Source organism: Nesoenas mayeri, assembly GCF_963082525.1.
Source record: "Nesoenas mayeri genome assembly, chromosome: 1".
NCBI lineage: Eukaryota > Metazoa > Chordata > Aves > Columbiformes > Columbidae > Nesoenas > Nesoenas mayeri.
Genome location: NC_137541.1, coordinates 88,738,949 through 88,757,737, shown reverse-complemented (window position 1 = coordinate 88,757,737; position 18,789 = coordinate 88,738,949). Strand labels below are relative to the sequence as shown.

Here is an 18,789-nt window from a genome sequence, read left to right as displayed (position 1 = left end):
CAGGCTTGGAATGGCTCTGACTTTCCAGCAGCAGATTCCAGAAGGGAAGGAAGTGGCAGAATAACTTGTTATCAGGCTGCAGCTATCTCCAGGGATAGAGGTGGAAAATATTTACCAAGTTTTGTGTAGTTCATTTCCTTGCCTTGAACAAGGACAATACAGAAGTAGCCCCTAAAGGAAAAAATCTCCTACACTGACAAGTACACTCTGTGGAGGAGAAAAACACATTTTTAATTGCTTGCTCCAGATTTACCACATACTGTCATATGAGTGGATGAGGCACACCCTTAAATCTTCATGGAGCTTCAGCCTTCCGAAGAGAGAGAAAAAAAAATTATCTAGAACTGCACAAGTGTCAGAGGAAGGCCCACAAACCTTCACGTTTGACTCTTCTCGCAGCTCGGGCAGGGTAGAGCGATCTCACATCCCGCCGCACATTTGACATTTACATGAATGTCAAACCCACCAGGGCGCATCCACTTCCCAGCTTGCGCCAGAACTGGCAGGGCATGCCACCTTCCCTCCCTCCCCGCCGTCCCCCTACGGTCTGCCAGGCCTTCGGCGTTCCGCCAGGCTCCGCGGCCATGTGCCACCCCGGGGACCGAGCCCAGCTCGCCACCTGCCTCTCACACAGCCGCTGGATTGCAGCTCGTCTGTCAGCGCGGCCACTTGACTCCCGGCCTGCAGAGCACTCCCGGCTTCTCGCCGGCCCTCTGCGTGAGGGACGGCCCCGCTGAGTGCAAAGGTTGCCGCCGCCGCCGTGGGGCTGTTTACCGGGCAGCCCAGCCCGGCCGCCCACGCAGCTCCCGGAGGCCAAGTGACGGCGGCCGCCCCTGCGGGCCAGGCGGGGAAGCGCCGGCGGCAGCGATTGGCCGAACGGAACGGAAGGGAGGGGGTGGAGACCGGCGGGTTCGAGGCTCGGAGGCGCTCCCGGCGGGTCCTGCGAGTTTCCCGCCCCGCATTGCCATGGCAACGCCGTGAGGCGGGCGGCCAGGCCCGGCCTGGTGCTGTCATGGCGGAACCCAGCGCGGCGGTGAGTGACCCAAGGGGGGCTCCGGGGCCTCCCCGCCACACAGCGCTGAAGCCTCGTTTCTCTGCTTCTCCCTAGGAGCAGCGCTGGCTGCAGGCGGCTCGGAACTTCATCCGCCGAGCGCTCCCGGGTCACGAGGGGCCTGGCGGGCCGGAGCCGCCGCTGCTGGACGCGGTGCTGCGGTGCCTGCGGAGCGCAGGAGGCGGGGACCTGCCGCTCGCATACAGGTGACCGCGGGCGCGGAGAGAAGGACAGGGGAGGCGAACGCAGGGGCGGGGAGGGATGAGGGGATGGAGCAGGGGGGTGTCCCCACGCTTGTCCTTCGCCCATGCGCGACACGTTCCGGTGGGGTCGTTCCTCCCGCGCTGTCCCACCGTGTGGGCCCGGCCGCAGCCACGGGCCGGCGGAGCGGAGTTGACGGGGTTCTGCCGAGAGCTCAGCACCGCGGCTGTGACAGCAGCACCCGCCCCGGGAGCGCCGCCTTTTCGTGTGCGCTGCCTGCCCCGGATGCTGGGGGTGGGAGGGATGTTGCCGGAGGCGGGTAACCGCATGCGGCTGGTTGGCTTCGATGCATCCCCGGTCGCTTTTGCGGTATGATTAAGCACCGTATCCGCTAGTTTGTGGTAGGTAGAGCACGTAACCAAAGTAGGGCATGTCGCTGAGAGCGAGCTGCTGTACTGCACGGCGTTTGCACGGCAGCTTCCCAGCTGGGTCCTGCCGAGATGCTCAGGAGACTGTTCCTGGGGTTGGTCTCCGAGGCTGTTGTCCAGCTGAGGTCTGCCCTCGAGTGCATGTGATCATAACGGGAGAGTCTAGGATAGTGTGGCGAGAGGTTTTTGAGTGCTTGCCGTCATAAAAAACACACAACTTGCTGAGAGGCATCTACATTGGAAAGTTTGGTGCATCTGGATCTATTTCTCTCTTGCTCCAGCTTACACTGGGAGAATGTCTATTAAAACCCCTGGCACAGCTGGTTTGGGGACAAAGCAACTGGAATTGATTAGAAACTCGTGGTCTTTAATTTTATACTAGCAGTTTATAAGTGTAGATGGTGGGTCTTTCACAGCAGCTAAACTGCTCTCATCTAAGCTGTCTTTTTTTCCTGTAGGCTATATTGTACAATGTTTAAACCAGAATTTGGTTTATATTCAGGCGAATTCGTAGAGAAGAGTTGAAGATGGTTGACATTTGTCTTGAATGAGGCCAATGGTCTGTGAGCAGCATGCTACATCCACAGCTAACCATCAGGCTCTGGAGCACCAGAAAAGGGTCCTGTTAGTTCTCTGTATGTGTTAATTGGCATCCAGTAGACTACTGTCATTTTGGTTTCTCCCAAAAAGCAGTCAGCACGTGCAATGGAAACATGAGCAGCACTATGTTCTCCTTGAAGATCATAGATATCAGAATTATTCTCTATGCTGCTCTGTCTCTGAGGATGAAGCAATTTGTTTATGTCATTTTCAACTAATCTTCCTCCTGTTCAGATTGCTGCCAAATATACAACATAAGTACCTGCATAAGTTTATCTCTTCTGGTTTTTGATGTTTGTTGTATTTTATTTATTTTTATATATTTATATATATATATAAATGCTATATATAGCTGATTGAGACCCATCACTTGTCTAGACTAGTTTCTGGCTTTGAACCTTTGATAGCTGACTAACCAAGAGAAACTCTTCAAATTCATACTCTTTGAATTTGATAATATCCTGCTATTGAGCAAGTGGGTGTTATGAATAGAGCTCTAGTTTCACAATCTAAAATTGTCAGCTAACCTCACTGGAAACAAGTACGAAAATCAGTAGCTGGAGACCAGTTTGTATTCACTCTTTGAGTGTTGACGTTAGCATGGACAGCGGACTTTCATTAATTCTCTAGCATAGAGAGCCAGGTTGTAAACAACGATGATGAATGCTGCCATGATCATATAAACACTGAAAAGGCATAGAATGTACTGAGGATGCTGCCCTGTTCTCTCATATTCTGTACCATGGTCAGTCTAAGCATAATATGTGCTACACTGTGGATGGCTTCATATGTGGTTGATTTGATGTTACACCTCATTCTTCTTCCCGCCCCCCAAAGCCAGGAGGGTGGGTGGAAAGATTCAGAACAAGCTTGGCTGTGTTCTAATGAGTGAAGGCCCAGTCTCAGGTTACTGGCTTGCTGTCTCTCAGTTTTGTATTGTGTAAGCTATGCACAGGAGAGAATTTATTCCAAGACTTGTCACAATCATCATCTAGAAGTTGTTTAACCTTGCTTTTACTACAGTTCAGCAATTTTAGTACCAAATGATGGAATTAGTTTGTATTTACCTGTGTTCGTTAATGATATGTGAACTGTGTTGAGCAGTTGTTGGGTTTTTTTCACAAAGTCTCCTATTCAAGCTAAAAATGTCTGAACTAATAACTGTTCTTCTTCCCACCTCCTCCCACATGTTCTTGAAAACACGTTCAATTTTATTAATTCTCAGTTTGATATTTTTGCAAGTCTTCTGCATGCCTGCTCAGGTAACCAAAGTAGCAAAGGATTTCTTTTTTCAGAGAGGATGCTCAAGCAGAACAGACATATTGACTGAACTGAGAGAGATTGTTGATAAATGACAGTGAATGAGTTGGTTCTTGCCATGTGGTATCATCAGACCATGCCAATAGCTAAGGTTCTTCTGACTTGGCTAAGCTTCGTCCACTGTAATGATCACTGTAATCTCCAAACTTTGTAGACTGAGTTTTTCCTACATCCTTCTGTATTCCTGCTTTTCTTTTTTTTTTCCAGTTTCATCTCCATCTCTGACCTACAACATCAGCAATGCATGCCATGCTGCAGCCACCTGACCTGGAGCACTAATGAATTTAAAGAATGGGCACATCAAGGAGAAGGTGCTTTGCCCATGCAGAGCGCTTTGCCAAGGACTTACCTGATTTTGGTTGGGTACTTAACAGATAGAAGGCAAGAGAACAAAGAATTGGTAGATGGTTGCCTATACGTGAAAGACAATACTGGGATAATTCCGTGTGAGGTATGTCCTCAGTCTGAGGGATATTGTGTTTATTCCCACTTCTGGGACAGCATTACAGACCACAAGGGGCTTCAAATGGTCTGCCAAATTCTGTAGCAAGGGAAATGACACATCTGTGTAATGGGCAGAAAATCAGCAAGCTTGTATCCTGGGGAGAGGATAGAACATGCCAAATTGGTCATTGTTAGGAGAAAAAATATTAGATGTGCTGGCCTAGAAAAAAGGAGACAGCCTAATGTACAGTTCTGTTAGATTCTCAACTATGAGGTGGCCTGGGAGACCTGGAGGCCACAGCATTCACATCTATTTGTTGAATTCCAACTAGTGGAGCAGAAATAACTTTCTGGAGAGTTGCATTAGGTGTTCAGTGATGCATTGGTGACATACTTTAAGGAAATAATAGCTTGCATGACAGTGGTATTGAATTAAAAGCCTTCTGAAGGTCATTGCGAGGCGAGTATAGATAAGGGGTAACCCCTTGAGCTGTGATGAAAGAGCACTGAGCTTGTGCTTTCCAAGGAGGTGAAGACTAGGAAAAAGTTATATTGGTATGAACTTCTAACTGAAAACACAGGGGAAAAGAAAGCAGGTGAGAATTTTAGAAAAATAGTCTAAAAATAACTAAGCCTTGCAGTGAATTAATTATCACCCCACCAGAAAGGTGTGACTGTAACCCAGGAAATGCTAGCTGTAGAGCTCAGCAAGTCTGTTCCAGATTTACATCTTGAAGGACAGAGATTCTCCATACAGGATAAGAGAGTGAGCAGAAAACACTACTCTCATTAAGTAATGAAGCCCAGCAGTACAAGAGTTTGTGATGTGCATGCAAGGGCAAATTAGTAATGAACATTGTAAGTAAGGCTGAGAAAATATACTGTAACTCATCTCAAGCTTTTATCTCATTATCTTTTGTTTTAGCTCCTGCATTTTGAACTCGAGTGGCTGGAGTCACTGTTCCTCTTCCCAAGCTGGTCATATATACCACAGACAGACCGGAACGCAGCAGGGTACCTGGAAATCCTGGTGGATCCAGTGCCAGTGAATCTCCCAGAAGAAGTACCTGCCAGCATTCCAGTCCCCTACCCGGTGTCAGCTGAGCCACTGCTCACCTCCAGGTAAGCACTTGGCAGGCTCAACTCCGTCATAACACTATTGCTCTGGTTTGGCAGGTACCGTGAAGAGCACTTGACCTAGGAAGAGCCAAATTCTGCTTCTGCCACAGGTGGAAGCATAACAGTGACTGGTGGAAGTAAAAGTTATAAAACAAAGCCACTTTTCATTAATCAGCTGTCTTTCAGGACTTTACTGGAAGCTTTTATTCTGTGTTTTGACAAAATAAAACAAATCTTCATTATTTCTGGATGTATTTTGATTCTACAGAAAAGGACATAAGAACAAAGTGATGATTAAACTTTCACTGAAGCTAAAATCCACTCTTTAGATTAGCACAACTTTTTTTTTTTTTTTAACATACAGTGAACCAAAAATGTTATTGAAAGTAATTGTAGATTCTAATACAAAATGAGTATACACCACCAGTCAAGTTCTTATCAGATTGCTGAGATAAAGGTGCCAGTTAAATGCCAGTTGATAAAAGTAACTGTTGTCTTTAGTGGAAATAATACTTACAGTATGTGAAAATGTAGCTAGTGGAATTGAAAATCTTACTGAAGTTGGTAATTTCATGTTGTAATGGATCTTGTTTTCTCTTCTTTAGTAAAGAATTCTTGGTGTAATTTAATAATGATAAGATGTCACTAATCAGGCTGCTTTAGTTTCTTTTTAGTTCTCTTTTGTTTTAATTAGTTTTATCTGCTTGTGAGAAACTTACTTTAAGCTTAAGTGTTTGATTAACTCAACAGAACTTTCTAAACAAGAAGACTATTTCCATATTTCAGTGTACACTCTCATTTTTTTAAAATGTCAAAGGGATTTAGCTTTGCTTTTGTGATACGGAAGTTCTTCTGATTTCTTTTGCCTTCTCAATGGCCTTGTAGGATTCCATGTAAGGAAAGATCAAAACTCACTGTGGCAGGTGAACTGGCTAGACTCGGGCCTCTGCTTTGTATTAGGCACAAGACATTCTTCTTTCTGTTTCTGAAGTGCTTCACCTCAGCTGTTTTGTTCCCTGTGTTGGTGCAGGTAAGACCTTGGAATTTTGCTCACAAATTTCACCATCTGTATCTGTCAATGTGCTAGTTGATTGTTTCTTTGAAGTTTGCCCTTGGCTTCCCAGTTTGGTTTATTCTTCCTTTTACTAGTTATTATGGTGGGGTTTGGTTGTTTTGTGGTTTATTGTTGTTTTGGTTTTTGTGTGTTTTGGGGGGGATTTTTGTTTTGTTGTTGTTGGTTGGTTGATTTCTGTGTGTGTGTGTGTGTGTTTTGCTTTGGGGTTTTTTTTTGTCATTCCATGCAGCCTTGTATGTAAGAAGTCTAGTTATATGCCCTGCAGAAATACAGCCCTCCTCCCTCATGCAGTTGCAGTAACCCTGAACAGCTTGCAGATATCACCCCTTTCCTAAGAGTGCAAGGTAGTCCTCTTTAAATAAAAGCTTTTTTGGGTGGGTTATTTGAGTCAGGAAGAATTTTTCCAGTGCAGGAGATGCTGATGTTGATTTTGCTTTCTCTGCTCTAGAAGCCCAACCAGCTGGCATGGCATCATACCCTCCAGCTGGGTCACAGGTATACAATAACAGGCCTGAGTGTGTCCAGCCTGAAGAAATCTGGACAAAGAATGTTTGTCACCCGTGTTTCTTCCTGCCTTCTGCCCTACTGTGCAGAGCAGGTGAGGGAGCAGCCAGTGGACAGTGCTTGGCAAGAAGAATCCACTCCATCTTCTTCCCTTGAGACTGCTGAGCAGCTCAGTGGTTCCTTGGAGCTGGGAGTTGAAGAGGAGAGGCCAGCATCAACCAAAGAATCCAAGATCATCTCATATGTGGTAAGGATTCATAGGGTTAGCCTTCGCCCACTTGTCCTCTAGGGTTTCAGCTGCTGGCCTGCAAGGTCTTATGTTCATCATTAATTTATTTTCCTGTTGCTTGGGCCTATGAGTCTCTTATATTCTGGGAGTCTCTACACTCCTGTAACTTTCTGTTTACTTTCCATTTAGGGAACTGTCACCAAAATACTCAATGTCAAAGCTGGTCTCTTTTTACTTGATAACAAAGTCTGCTTGTGCCTCGCTTACCAGCAGTTGTTGAACTCTGCACGTGGACTCCGACCAGGAGCGTGTGTGGAGGTAAGCTGTAAATTATGAGACATAAAGTGTTCAGTGGAAAAGACTGGGGATGGCTCGCACGTGTGTGGGTCAACAGAAGACTATGGGAACATTAGAATTATTTCAGCAAGTCTCTGGAAAAAAATTTGGGATCTTACTGTCAAGGTCATAAGAGTCAAAATTATTATCTGATTCCTTCTTAAGCAGTGTCACGTCCCTTGGTCGTATTTGATTTGTAGACAATCCAGTAGAGTGATAAGGGTGGCAGTTTTGGGGAGTGGTAGTAGACTAGCCATCCCCTCTCTTAAGTTGTATGTCTTGTGTATCTCAGCTCATCGATGTCCACCTCCTGCAGAAGCCTCTGGCATCCTTCCCTTTCGTTGTACTCGGTGCTTGCCTGAGCAGCACTGTTGTGCTGAAGAGTTTTTCAAGGCTCAGCACCCCCTATCAGCCACCAACATCTTCAGGAAATCTCTACTTACAGCTGCTCTTTCGCCACAACCTTGGTATGCCACTCTACCTCTGGCTGGTGAGCCTCCTGGAGACATTTGAGGAAAGGTGAGGACAATTCTTCTGAAGTCGGTCTATGCTTTGTAGGCTACCCGGGTATCTTCTAGACCAAGGGTGCACAAAATTACCATGCTTGGATACTAATAGCAGCAGCAATTACTTCTGGTTTGCTGGCCTAAATAATTAATCTAGATTTCACATCATGTCCAGTTGCTTGTACCTTGCAGTTGCTCCTAAGAGAAAATCCTGTACACTTGAGTGCATGTGCAGTAAGCCCACTGCTCTCAGGAAGCTGCAGCACTCCAGAGTGTGTGTTTACGTACTTCTGCCTAGGAAGTTTCGTCCTGACATACAGAAGCACCATAGGGATGTGTGCCTGCCAGTGCGGTTTGCTTGACAAATCAAGATGGGTACTGAGGCTGGAGCTGAAAACCGCTGCTGCAGCCATGTCACAACTGATATAAAGGCTCTTTTGTCCTGGCTACTGAGCATATCATTTCGAGATATTCTGAGTATTGCTAGTAGTATGAGCATTCATTTGAGAACCTCTGTCTTAGCAGATTTTCCCACACATTCTTACTTATCTCCTGTTCTTCCAGATGGCTTCCTTCTCTCCCTGAAGGCTGTACTCTGCATGACAGCTGTGGGCCAGTTTCTGGGTTTACTTCTGGGTTCTCTTAGTGAAAATATTTGTGTTTGTTCTGGAAAAGTTATGGCTGATCACTGTAACTGCTGCCTTGGACTTTAGAAACTAAAATGTATATATTTAATCTCAGGCAGTCCAGCAGCAGTTTATAGAATGTCTTCCTGTGCTTTACTGGCACTGTGGAATTTTTACTATGCTTTCCAATGAAACAGCTTCAGTTTTGTCCTGGGAATGATACTAGCCATAGGTTTCAGGTTTTTTTAGCTTTTTTACTTCATTTAAATGTGATTGGTAAGTCATGCTGCTACTTGAAAATTGTTCCAGTGAGTTAGTTGCTATCTCTTTTTATTTGAGTTTGTTTTCTGTTGTTAAGTCATTATTTTGACTGGCAGCGTGATCACTTCCAGGCATTCAAAAGCAGTGAGCTAAATTCTGAAAGGAGGAGCGCAGTGCAAGGGGAAAATGGGAACAACAGCAGTCTGTGGTTGTTTTTGTTTTGTGATTTTTTTTTTTTTTGCATCCTGTAGAAGAAACTCAAGTATACCTAACATGAGTAATCATATCAAGGTTAGCTGAAATGCGCAGAGATCCATTTGTGTGACTTAGAGGGAGATTATTTGTCCACTTGAGTTTCCAGGTTTTGCCAGTCTGTTAATTTCTGTATATTTTCCTGTTCCTTGTCTGCTTGCCTGACATAAATCTGCATTGCCCTTAAATGTTCCTTTTTTAAATCACTTCTTGTTCTTTTTGCACTCTTCTTAGTTCTTGTCCTACAGAGCACGTTCACTCATAACAAGTAGAAAGAATCCCTGACTTACATGCAAAACTTACAAAGAGGTGAGGACTGCTAATACTTCTAAATGTCTTTTTTTTGTTTGTTTCAGGTTTTCTTCTTTCTTTGGGCGCTGCACACTGTTGCTTAGCTCTACCCACCGAAACCCTAGAGCTGCTGAGAAGTTTCTTGTCCCCCTTCTGCAAGCTATGGTTCCAGATAGAGGGGAAGCAAGAGATATTTATAATGAAATCCTAGCAAAAATACACCAGTGTCCGCTGCAGAAGGTGAATAAATGCTCTGTGAGATGTTTCCTGTTTGTCAGATGGGAAGAATTGCAGCTGATTCTCTCTTTCTTTCTCTTTCCTTAGTGTTTGACCCTGAAGCCTCCATGCCAGGCCCCGTCTCTGTCTGCAGTTTACCGCATGGCAGAGCAGAAGAGCTGGGAAGGCTTTGGTCCATCACAGCTGCTTTCCCCCTTGGAGGCACAGCACATGGGCACCCAGGAGCTGAATCGCAGACTGGCCTGGTCCTACTGCACACTCTCAGCAGGAAGTTTCCAGCCCCGACTGGTAAGTGCCTTCTTCCCTTTACTGTCTGTGCCTTGAGCATTCCCAGTTCCCCCCATGCCTTCCAGCACCCTGTCTGATGCACCTCTGTTCTTCATGTTAGGGAATGACACTGCTTTTTTTTTACCTGTGGTGTGTTTGACGCAGGCTGAATTCATGCCGCTGTTACATACACTTTGATTTATGGCCTTCAATGATGGGGAAATGTTTGATGCTCTGTGCAGCTTCCTTTCTGTTGCAGATACTACTGGGTGTGCTGAGAGTCTCCTCCAGGAGCAGTTCCCTCCAGCTGCAGGACAAGACCAGCACACTTCCCTGCGTGATATCCCATAAGGATGGCAGCCCCTTTGCCCATACAGCTCTCCTAGGTACGTCCCACTAAGCTAAATCTGAGAGCACTGGCATTTTGCTGTTCTGACAGCCAGCTCCAAAACAAGGAAGAGGAGACATGGTATTGGAGATGCTGAACTATGACTGCCTGTCCCCGTGACTTTAAAATGAGGAAACTCAGCATGCTGGTTTTGTATTCTCTTTTTATCAGCTCAGCACCTTTCTCTGATGTGTTTGCAGGATCGCTCTTGCAGGTGGAAAACTACCAGCTTGTAGTGGAGAGATTCCTTCAGACTGATTTTCCCTCCTGGCAGCAGCTGGCAAATCTGGAGTATGTGAGGGAGAAAAAAATCAGGCAAGTCCCTTTATTTAGTGCCCAATTAAAATAATCACTCTGCAGTTCCATAGCTATTTTGGACAATGGTAAACCTGCTTATCAGCATATTTCAGTGCCAAAGCAACTGTCCTTTGCTATTTGCAGGAAAGGAGTTCTTTATCAGCAACAAACCCACCATCTCCATTTTGTTCAGGATACACCCAGCCTGATAGCTGCCCTCTACTTCACCCTTTCCCACTGCTCCTGCTGAACATCTGCAGGGCACTCACCAGAAATGCTTTTCCCAGAAAACCACTCGTTTCAGAGAGGCCTCTCTCAGGAACAGGGAGTTTCACTGCCACTGTTTGTTGTTTCAGTGTCTATGTGCAGTTCTACTTCGAGGATGTTCAGGTTCTCCACGCTGCTGAAGGACAAATCCAGAAACGCCTTAGGAGTCAGAACAGCTCCTCTTTGAGGAAGAAGGATGGTGGCAGCTTAACATCTGAGCTGGAAACCCCAGAGGCAAAAATGCTGAAATTGGAGGATCCCAAGCCAGATACTCAGAGCACTGAGGACTGTCAGAAGGGCCAGAGCAGCGATACAAGAACCAGCTGTGTATCTCGCCTGTTCTTGGTTACCCAGAAAGAGGGTCTTATGTTACGCAATTACCAACTACCAAGAGAAGGAGATGGAGAAGGACAGGAGCTGCAGCGCAGTTTCCAAGCCACTGTGCTGTGGTTGGGCACACCGCAGCTCTGGAGCCACTCCAGAGATACTGGGAATCCAGTGGAGCTGGAGGAGACCAGCTGTGATGGAGAAGAGGGCATCACACAGCATGAAGTGAGGCAGGAGGCGGCTTTAAGGGGTGGTTTGATAAGGCTGGAACTTGCTTCTCAGGGGGCTTTTGTAATAATTAAGGATCTAGGCTCCTAATCGATTAAAGTGATTTTTGTCTTGGTTATCCTTGATGATGCTAACCTTACTTATCAAGCTGGGCTTGCTCTCATTTTGCTGTATTTTTCATTCTACCTTTTTCCTAACATCTCCCATCACCTTTTTTTTCCCCCCTCTCTCCTCCCCTCCCCCACCAGGCACTACTGCTCTTCATGGGGAAGTCTCTGCGATGGTTTCCATTTCTGCACTTGGAAGGGCTGTATCGCTTCATTGTGCCCCACTGCTCGGTAAGAGAGATGTTGTCCTGCTGTTTCCTGTTGGAGATATTTTACTGAACTGCATGTGGGAGTTGAGAAGTCAGAGGGTGAGTAAGCTCTTCTCAAGGCTTCAAATTCCCGTCTGTCTTGCCAAGGAAGTGCTTCAGTTCTGTTTAGTTTAAACTCACAGAGCTCCAAGTTCAGTGGATATTTTTTCTGTAAACCGTCGTTCTTTAGTGGCCCTTTTTTCCTATATAGCCTTCTTCTCCTTCCTTTAATAAGGCTTCTTTCTTGCCTTATTGCTCTTCTCTCAGGACTTGGAAGTGTTTGACAAGCTGTGTTTTCCACCCGTGCCAGCAAAGTTCCTGAGCACGTCATCCTGCCCCCTGTGTCTGCCTGTCCAAGATACCTGGCACTTACAGCATGAGACATGGATATCCTGTCTGACTGAGCACCAGGTATGCTGTACCTTATTGCTCTGGGCTTTCACAGGAGACTTGGATCTCTCCAGAACTAGCTCAGAAAACTGTCTGTACAGAATGTCTTGTTGATGAGACCATTCTGCTTTAAGCTCTGTCAGAATCTGCTGCTGGGCTTCATGTTTTCCTGCCTCAGAATTAATCCAAGGAGGAAGCAACAGTTGCTTGACGTAGCTCTAAGCATGTAGAGCTTGTTTTCACTGCTCTAGCTGAACATAGCCACGAACTACAACCCATCTGAGTCCCTGCTTCCCCCACTTCTAGCTGGCAGCCAGATCGGTATTGAGAGGCATGGACCAGAGAATTTCCTCCATTCCAGAAGTACTTAGCAACAGGTATGTTGGTCTGTCCCAAATTAGATGTGATGGTGCCTCAGGGAGTAGGTTTGCATTTGTCTTTATTGGAGGCAGTACTACATTAAACAGAGATTAATTTTATGCCCTAGGAATATGGTTTGGAAATCTTCCTATGTGCAAGTAATCCATACTGCCCCCATCCTGTTTATCGAAGTTAAAGGGATTGCAGGTGACAAAACTGCAAAATGGTGTCCAGAAAATGTTTGAACTACAACTAGTGTGGATTAGGTTCTGAAGGTCTCTGCTAAATTCCTGTCAGAAGTGGAAACATGCCCAGCAGGGAAGATTTTTGTTGTGTTTTGATTGTTTTAGCATAATTTGTTCAAACAAATACTGGGGTTAGAAGCTTTTCTATTCAAAGCATGTTTAACCTGGGGTGATATGCAAGCCGAGTTTTTCTTTGGTTAACTTCTTCCTTTAATTAAGAAAAAGCAATTAGGAGTTAAGCAGATAGGAAGGCTGTAATCCCTTTCTTCTTCTTCACTGCTGAGCCTGAAGAAGCAGAAAGTGAGTTAAAGGGGCCTCTTGTCCCTGTGTGGGGTACACTGCAGCAAGCTCACTTCAGTCCAGTAGCTCAGGTGCTCAAGGGCAGGTTCCCCTGAAACTAGGATCAAGCAACAGTGTTCTTCTGCCTCCTGTCTTTGTGGCAATCTTGGCATCAGGCCTTCTTCCACTCCCTTTGTCTTCAGGCAGGACAGAAATCCCATTCTGCTTTCAGTTTCACAGGTTCCCTTGTTTCTTTCTCTGGTGAGATAGTGGAGAGGACCTTGTGTGCCTCTCCCAAGAATGAGAAGACATCTGTGACTTTTGGCCTTCGAAAGCAGAAAGGTAAGATTGTGGACAGCCTGTGAGAAAGATAGTGTGCTTGGCTAACTGTTTTTCTGTATCTGAGGATAGTAGAAGTATGCCAAGACGTTGCATCCCATAGCCTGTCAGAGGGCTGGGAAACTACAGTGCAAGTGTGTTGGGGATGGGGATGTACCTGGAAAATCTGTGGGGTGGAACAGTGATAAGCTCATTGTAATGGGAGAGAAAACACCTCTAGCAGGTCCAGGTTTGGTGACAGACTATGCTACCTGCATGTGAACTCATGGTATGTGTGGTTTTGTGTCTCCTCAGGGAGTTTGCTAGCCAGTGATCACAGCGTGAAGCTCAGCATCTCAGTTGCTCCAGGCTCCCCTGGTGTGGTGGACATTTACATTGCTGCCACCTATTTGCAGCATCTCCGTGGTTTGCTACCTGGAGCTAAGATCCTCTTCCAGAACTTGGAACGCAAAATCTCTAGGTACCCCTGTCTTTGAGCCCTGATCTGGGCCCCAGTTCTGACCTCTCTTGCTGTCTTTGAAACCATCTCTAAATCTTTCCTCTTGTGGACTTTCCTTATCCCTTGCTCATGCCTTCCTGTCTCCCAGTCCCTTGCTACAAATTATTTTCCTGCCGTGTTAGAGATGAAGACCAGCCCAGCCATGCCAAGGAAACTGAGCAGTTTGGTTTCTACGAGCTCTTCCTGACATCTACTCTTTCCTATTGCAGATTCCATAATGTTTACTGCACCTACATTGCCTCCAGTTGTGTAAGCATCATATCTCTACCAGCTTTTCCCTTACCTTCAAGGTGAGTCCTGGGTTTCTTCCCACTTTACAGTGTCCCAAGAAATGTTTCTGTGTTCCAAGCTTCTCACATTCCTGTTTCTTCTAGTCCTGCAGGAGAAGGATCGTCCCCCCCACTAGTGTTTCTGTCCAACTTGCAACCTCACCTGCAACACCTGCCTCAGGCACGGATTTTGTGCCACTTGTCCTGTGTACTGACTCTGTCCCTGCAATGGGTTTGCTCACTTTGCAGCAGCATCTTCAAAGAGGTATTCAAGCTCCCACAGAGATAATTTGTGAGGAGCCTGGCAGATTTTCTACTCTGACACATCCTCTGCTACCATGTAGAGAAAATAAATAAGAGTTCCTATCCCGATTCCAAAATGTCTTTTTCCAGTGTCTGAAGCAGACTTCCTTGTTAGAAAGGGACCAAAATGACAACTGATTAGAAGTGTGCATCTGATATCAGGCAGGCTCGCAGCTAGTACTGGGAATGAAGGATGTTCAGGAGGAGAATCCTACTTTGTTAATGCTCTGCTTTTCCCATGTTCACTGCTGTTGGATGTCAGCACCTTGCAGCAGATTATTTTTCTCCCCATATTAACTTTTCCCAAGACACTAATTGAAAACACAGTGAAGTTTTTTAATCCTTTGCATACTTTATTAGGGGAGGGTTAAAAGAGGCGCTGGCCCTTCCCCTTCTCTCTGTTATACGCACCCATACGTAGCTGCAGCTTTACTCTTCCTTCAGGGGAGGTGCACCCGTGACAATCCACTGTGTCCATCACACACAGGAGTAAGGCAAGCCAATGCACGGTAAGCGCTGTAGAGATGGGAAGAGGTGTGGGTAGGAGGGAACAAATTACACCACAGAGGGGAGGGGAAAATCAGATCAAGGATGGGATGTGGACAGAATAGCAAAGACAGAATTTAGAGTTGTCATGTCTTCCCAGATGTGAACAAAACTTCCTTTCTCTTTACTGAGATCCCTTGTCTGGGACGTGAGCCTTGCAAGGGTGCCAGGCATTGTCCTGACCTCCCTCTTCATCTTAATCTGCCTGTTCTTTCCATAGGGTGCTGGTGGAGGACGGAACGGGTGAAGCTTTTGTGCTGTGCAGGAATCAGCACGTGGCAGCAATGCTGGGCCTGAGCCTTCTTGAGTGGGAAGCTCTGCAGAACTGTGTGCAGAGCAGGGGCAGAGTGTCCATTCAGCATGGAGAAGCTACTGGCACTGGTGTGAGTGGGTTATTTTGGTAGCAGTAGCAATTGAAGCGTGCTGGGCTCGAGCCTCAGCTAGACTGGATTTCCCTTTGCTGTGGGTGTTCCAGTGGCTTTTTGGTTCCCTCTGCACATTCACTGGCAACACACCCTTTCCTTCCTCAGTGTGTTGAGGAACCTGAGGATCTCATTGCTTGCTACCTAAGGAGTCTGTGCAGGAGTCCTCTCATCTGTCGCCCTGTCCTGCTGGATTTCAGCCTAGACAGGAAGCCTTCCAAGATTCTGCAGCCTGGTAAGCAAACACTGTTGGCTTTTGTAATATTTAGTGTGGGAAGGAAGGAAGGAGCTGTCTCACCAGGCTGTGGAAGGAGAGCTGCCTTCACTGCCCACAAAGCAAGATATTTGGAGGATTTTCTTGGAATTGGTGGGGGTTGTGTGTGCTTGTATGTATGGTAGTCGTGGGAGGGAACAAGTTTTATTAGCATCCCTCTTTTGCCCTCCCATCCACCAATATTAAGGTACAGGTTTATTTCTGTGGGATGTCTCTTACACACAAAGCCTTCTCTGTTTTAGAGCAAGGTTCTCTGTCCTTCCATGGCCAGCCAGACTTACTGTGCAGACCTCTCAAATCAAGTGGGTTACGACTTTAGACAGGTAGAGTCAAGACTGGGCCTGGAAATCCTCACCATGGCCACGGAATTTAAAGTTCTGAAGAGTCTGGAGTTCATGGGTGCTGATATCTGAACTCAGGCTGCCACAACAGTGCAGTTGCTGCATCAAGGGGACATTCTTCTTAGCTGCTTTCGCTAACACTAGTGCTTGACTTATAAGTCCAGGTGCTGTAGGAGTTGATTTGCCAAGCTCACCAGAGGTTGCTCTGCTGTGGAGACATTATCTTTTGGCTATCATGTAATGCTGTCTGTAAGGCCAGACTGCTGATGGTGAGAAAAAATACAAAGCCCAGTGCATCAGCTCTGTGAGCAGCACATATATAGTACGCAACATTTCACAGCACAAAATGTCTGTTTCCTCCAGGCTGGAGGGATTCTGGCCAAACACATTCATCTGCTCACATCCTGGATTCATTAATCATGCTGTCCTTTGAGGTTTAGCAGATGCCAAGAAGCTACTGCAAGACCTTCCCACCTCCAGAAACTTCTACAGCTGTGTGCTAGAACAGAGCAGGAGCCCTGTACTGAATTGTTACAGGTTCTGTCTTTCCCCTTCAGCTCCACTGCAGCTGAGAAACTTTCGGTGCGGTGAAGTGGAGTTTGTGTCGCAAGTGGGACCTCGGCCAAGCCTGCTGTGCCTGAACGTGGAGGAAGTGGAACAAGACGCCTTAAGCTATCTGAACAGTGAGAGGATTAGGACATCTGGTCACTGCCGAGTGGGAGCCACTGCTTAACGTCTCTCCGAGTAGGAGAGGAACTATGGAAATAACTACTGGCCTTTTTTATTTCCTTTCCAGTGGGAGCATGGGCCTGTGAGCACAGGGTAAAGGGTGCAATCAAGAAGCTGCTCTGGCTTGTGGAATTCCTGAATGGTCATTCTGGACCATTGCCATCATTGCTACTGGGCTGTGTTTTAGAAGAGAGATGTTCAATATTTCTACATGATAACGGCTGCTTTGGGCATAGGGCACACAATGTGTGTATTTTATGTGGTAATCTACTGAATAAAGCCATTAAAATACAGTTTAAATAACATCGTATCTGTTTTGGTATTATGGGTTACTTGCTATATGGGGAATGAGGCAGAATGTAGATCCTTAGTTTATGAGCCAGAGCCTGGCATTTTGCAGGTCATTCACTGTCTTCATGTGGAACTGTACAATTGCAACAAGGGATAGTCTTCTTAACCCAATTGAAGTCATTAAAATTATGTTTTTAAAGCATTTCCTTCCTCCAATAAAAGAAAGGAAGTGAATAAGTTACTGTTTGGAAACTAAATCATGGTACTAAATCACAGGACTATATGAACATTGTTTTGCACCTTGAACAGTGGCCTGAACATTATATGGGGCTAGTAACAAGAGGAAGGCAGTGAGCTGTGGTACAAATTCACAGTGTGCTACAGGCTTGTCCATTTGTTCCTTATTAGGAAGGGGATGGCTGCAATGGCACATGTCGGTGTCCGTGATAGCACAGCAGACTAACGGGTACAACAGGATCACCATTTGAAGAGATTCCTCTCCTGTGATGACCAAGTGTTCTGCTCTTGCTTTTGGCAAAATAACATCCAGATCCTTCATCTTCTGCTATAGGTTAGTAAATTCCGCACACTTCCCCACCTTACTCCGTGTGCAGGCAGCGTATTTGAACAGATAGTCTATTTTGGGGTTATTTGTTCAGCGTTTCCCCCTGCCTTTCCCCTTTCACCCTTAGTTTGAGCCTTATATTAAACTTCAAGTGATGGGTTTATTGAGTGTGTGTAAAGTACCTTCCCTCTCAAACCTTGCTTGGCAGCTTCTGAGCCCAAAGCCCAAGTGGCACAAAAGACCTGACAGATGCCACCATTCAAAGTTGCCAAAACAACTTAAAGCAAAAAAGGTCTACACATGTTTTGCTGTGACAGTCTTTTTTTCTGTAGGTGCTTTCTGTGAAAGGGTAATGATTTTGCTGAAGCTTGCCCCCCACCATCCCCAAAGAAAACAAAACAAAACATAGAAGCAAACAAAAAAACCAACTCTCAGCCTGAGGAAAATGTTGACTGCAAGTCATGTAGATTAAGAGATAAAAATCTTATTTACCTATTAAAGTATTCATATTACAATATGAATAAGACCATAACAGACAGTGTTACAGAAATAGATAGGAAGTGCTAGATAACAGAGACATTTAAAAACACACACACAAAAAAGGAAAATTTGTCTCTATAGTTGTAACTGTGCTTAATAACTGTTTTTGAACATTTGAACTTTCCAGTAGTATCGTACTACTCTCCCTCTTTTCATCCTCATTATGTATGTTATTATTCTGTCTGCTGCTACACTTACTACTCACCTGATCCTCTTTTATTTCACGTTACAAATGCAATCATCAGTCCTTATATAGGCTGTCTGCCAGGCTGAAGATGTAACACTTATTCCAGGCCTGTTGGCTATTTTCTAATCCATCAGTATTTTGCCATTCACAAAATCTTTTTCAGAGGGTGAGTTTGATTATAGTCTTCTGAGAAGACTGAATAGATGAGCTGGCTCTCTTATTTACAGTTTTATTAGTGTGTTCAGAGAATCACAGGACGTGAGACAGATTAATCAAATCTCTTTGGAGGGAATTAAGGTTTCCTTGCTTTTCATACTCTGAGTTTGAAGGATCACTTCTCAGATGCATTGCAGGAAATGCTTTTCCTGTTTATCTCTGACCTTCTGCTCATAATCAGGATTCTGGTCACAGGGTTACTTCAGACAAGAGAACTTATCTTGTTCCTGTGATCAGTCTTTTTCCTTTATTTATGCAACTCCTTAATGTGTTCCTTACTCTCTGAAGCCAAATGAAGGATCCTGTTGTTGTCGTGGGTAAGAAACAATAATACAAGAGAGGAAATCATCTGGCTTCATGTTTGTGCTACAAACTGGAACTGTGA

At 45.5% G+C, this 18,789-nt stretch overlaps 1 protein-coding gene across 1 annotated transcript; it reads left to right on the top strand.

Moving 5' to 3' along the window:
• Positions 1-1,012: 1,012 nt before the first annotated feature.
• CTC1 (CST telomere replication complex component 1) lies at positions 1,013-16,831 on the top strand (the record flags this gene model as incomplete). Its single annotated transcript, XM_080344617.1, has 24 exons — positions 1,013-1,033; positions 1,109-1,257; positions 3,808-4,051; positions 4,970-5,166; positions 6,049-6,193; positions 6,687-6,989; positions 7,161-7,289; positions 7,600-7,826; positions 9,309-9,483; positions 9,568-9,768; positions 10,007-10,133; positions 10,336-10,450; positions 10,789-11,251; positions 11,503-11,592; positions 11,877-12,020; positions 12,306-12,376; positions 13,116-13,225; positions 13,517-13,682; positions 13,931-14,011; positions 14,096-14,255; positions 14,738-14,802; positions 15,060-15,222; positions 15,370-15,496; positions 16,434-16,831. 24 exons carry the CDS (start codon positions 1,013-1,015, stop codon positions 16,607-16,609), a joined length of 3,849 nt encoding a protein of 1,282 aa, XP_080200743.1. The 3' UTR covers positions 16,610-16,831.
• Between the last annotated feature and the right edge of the window lie 1,958 nt (positions 16,832-18,789).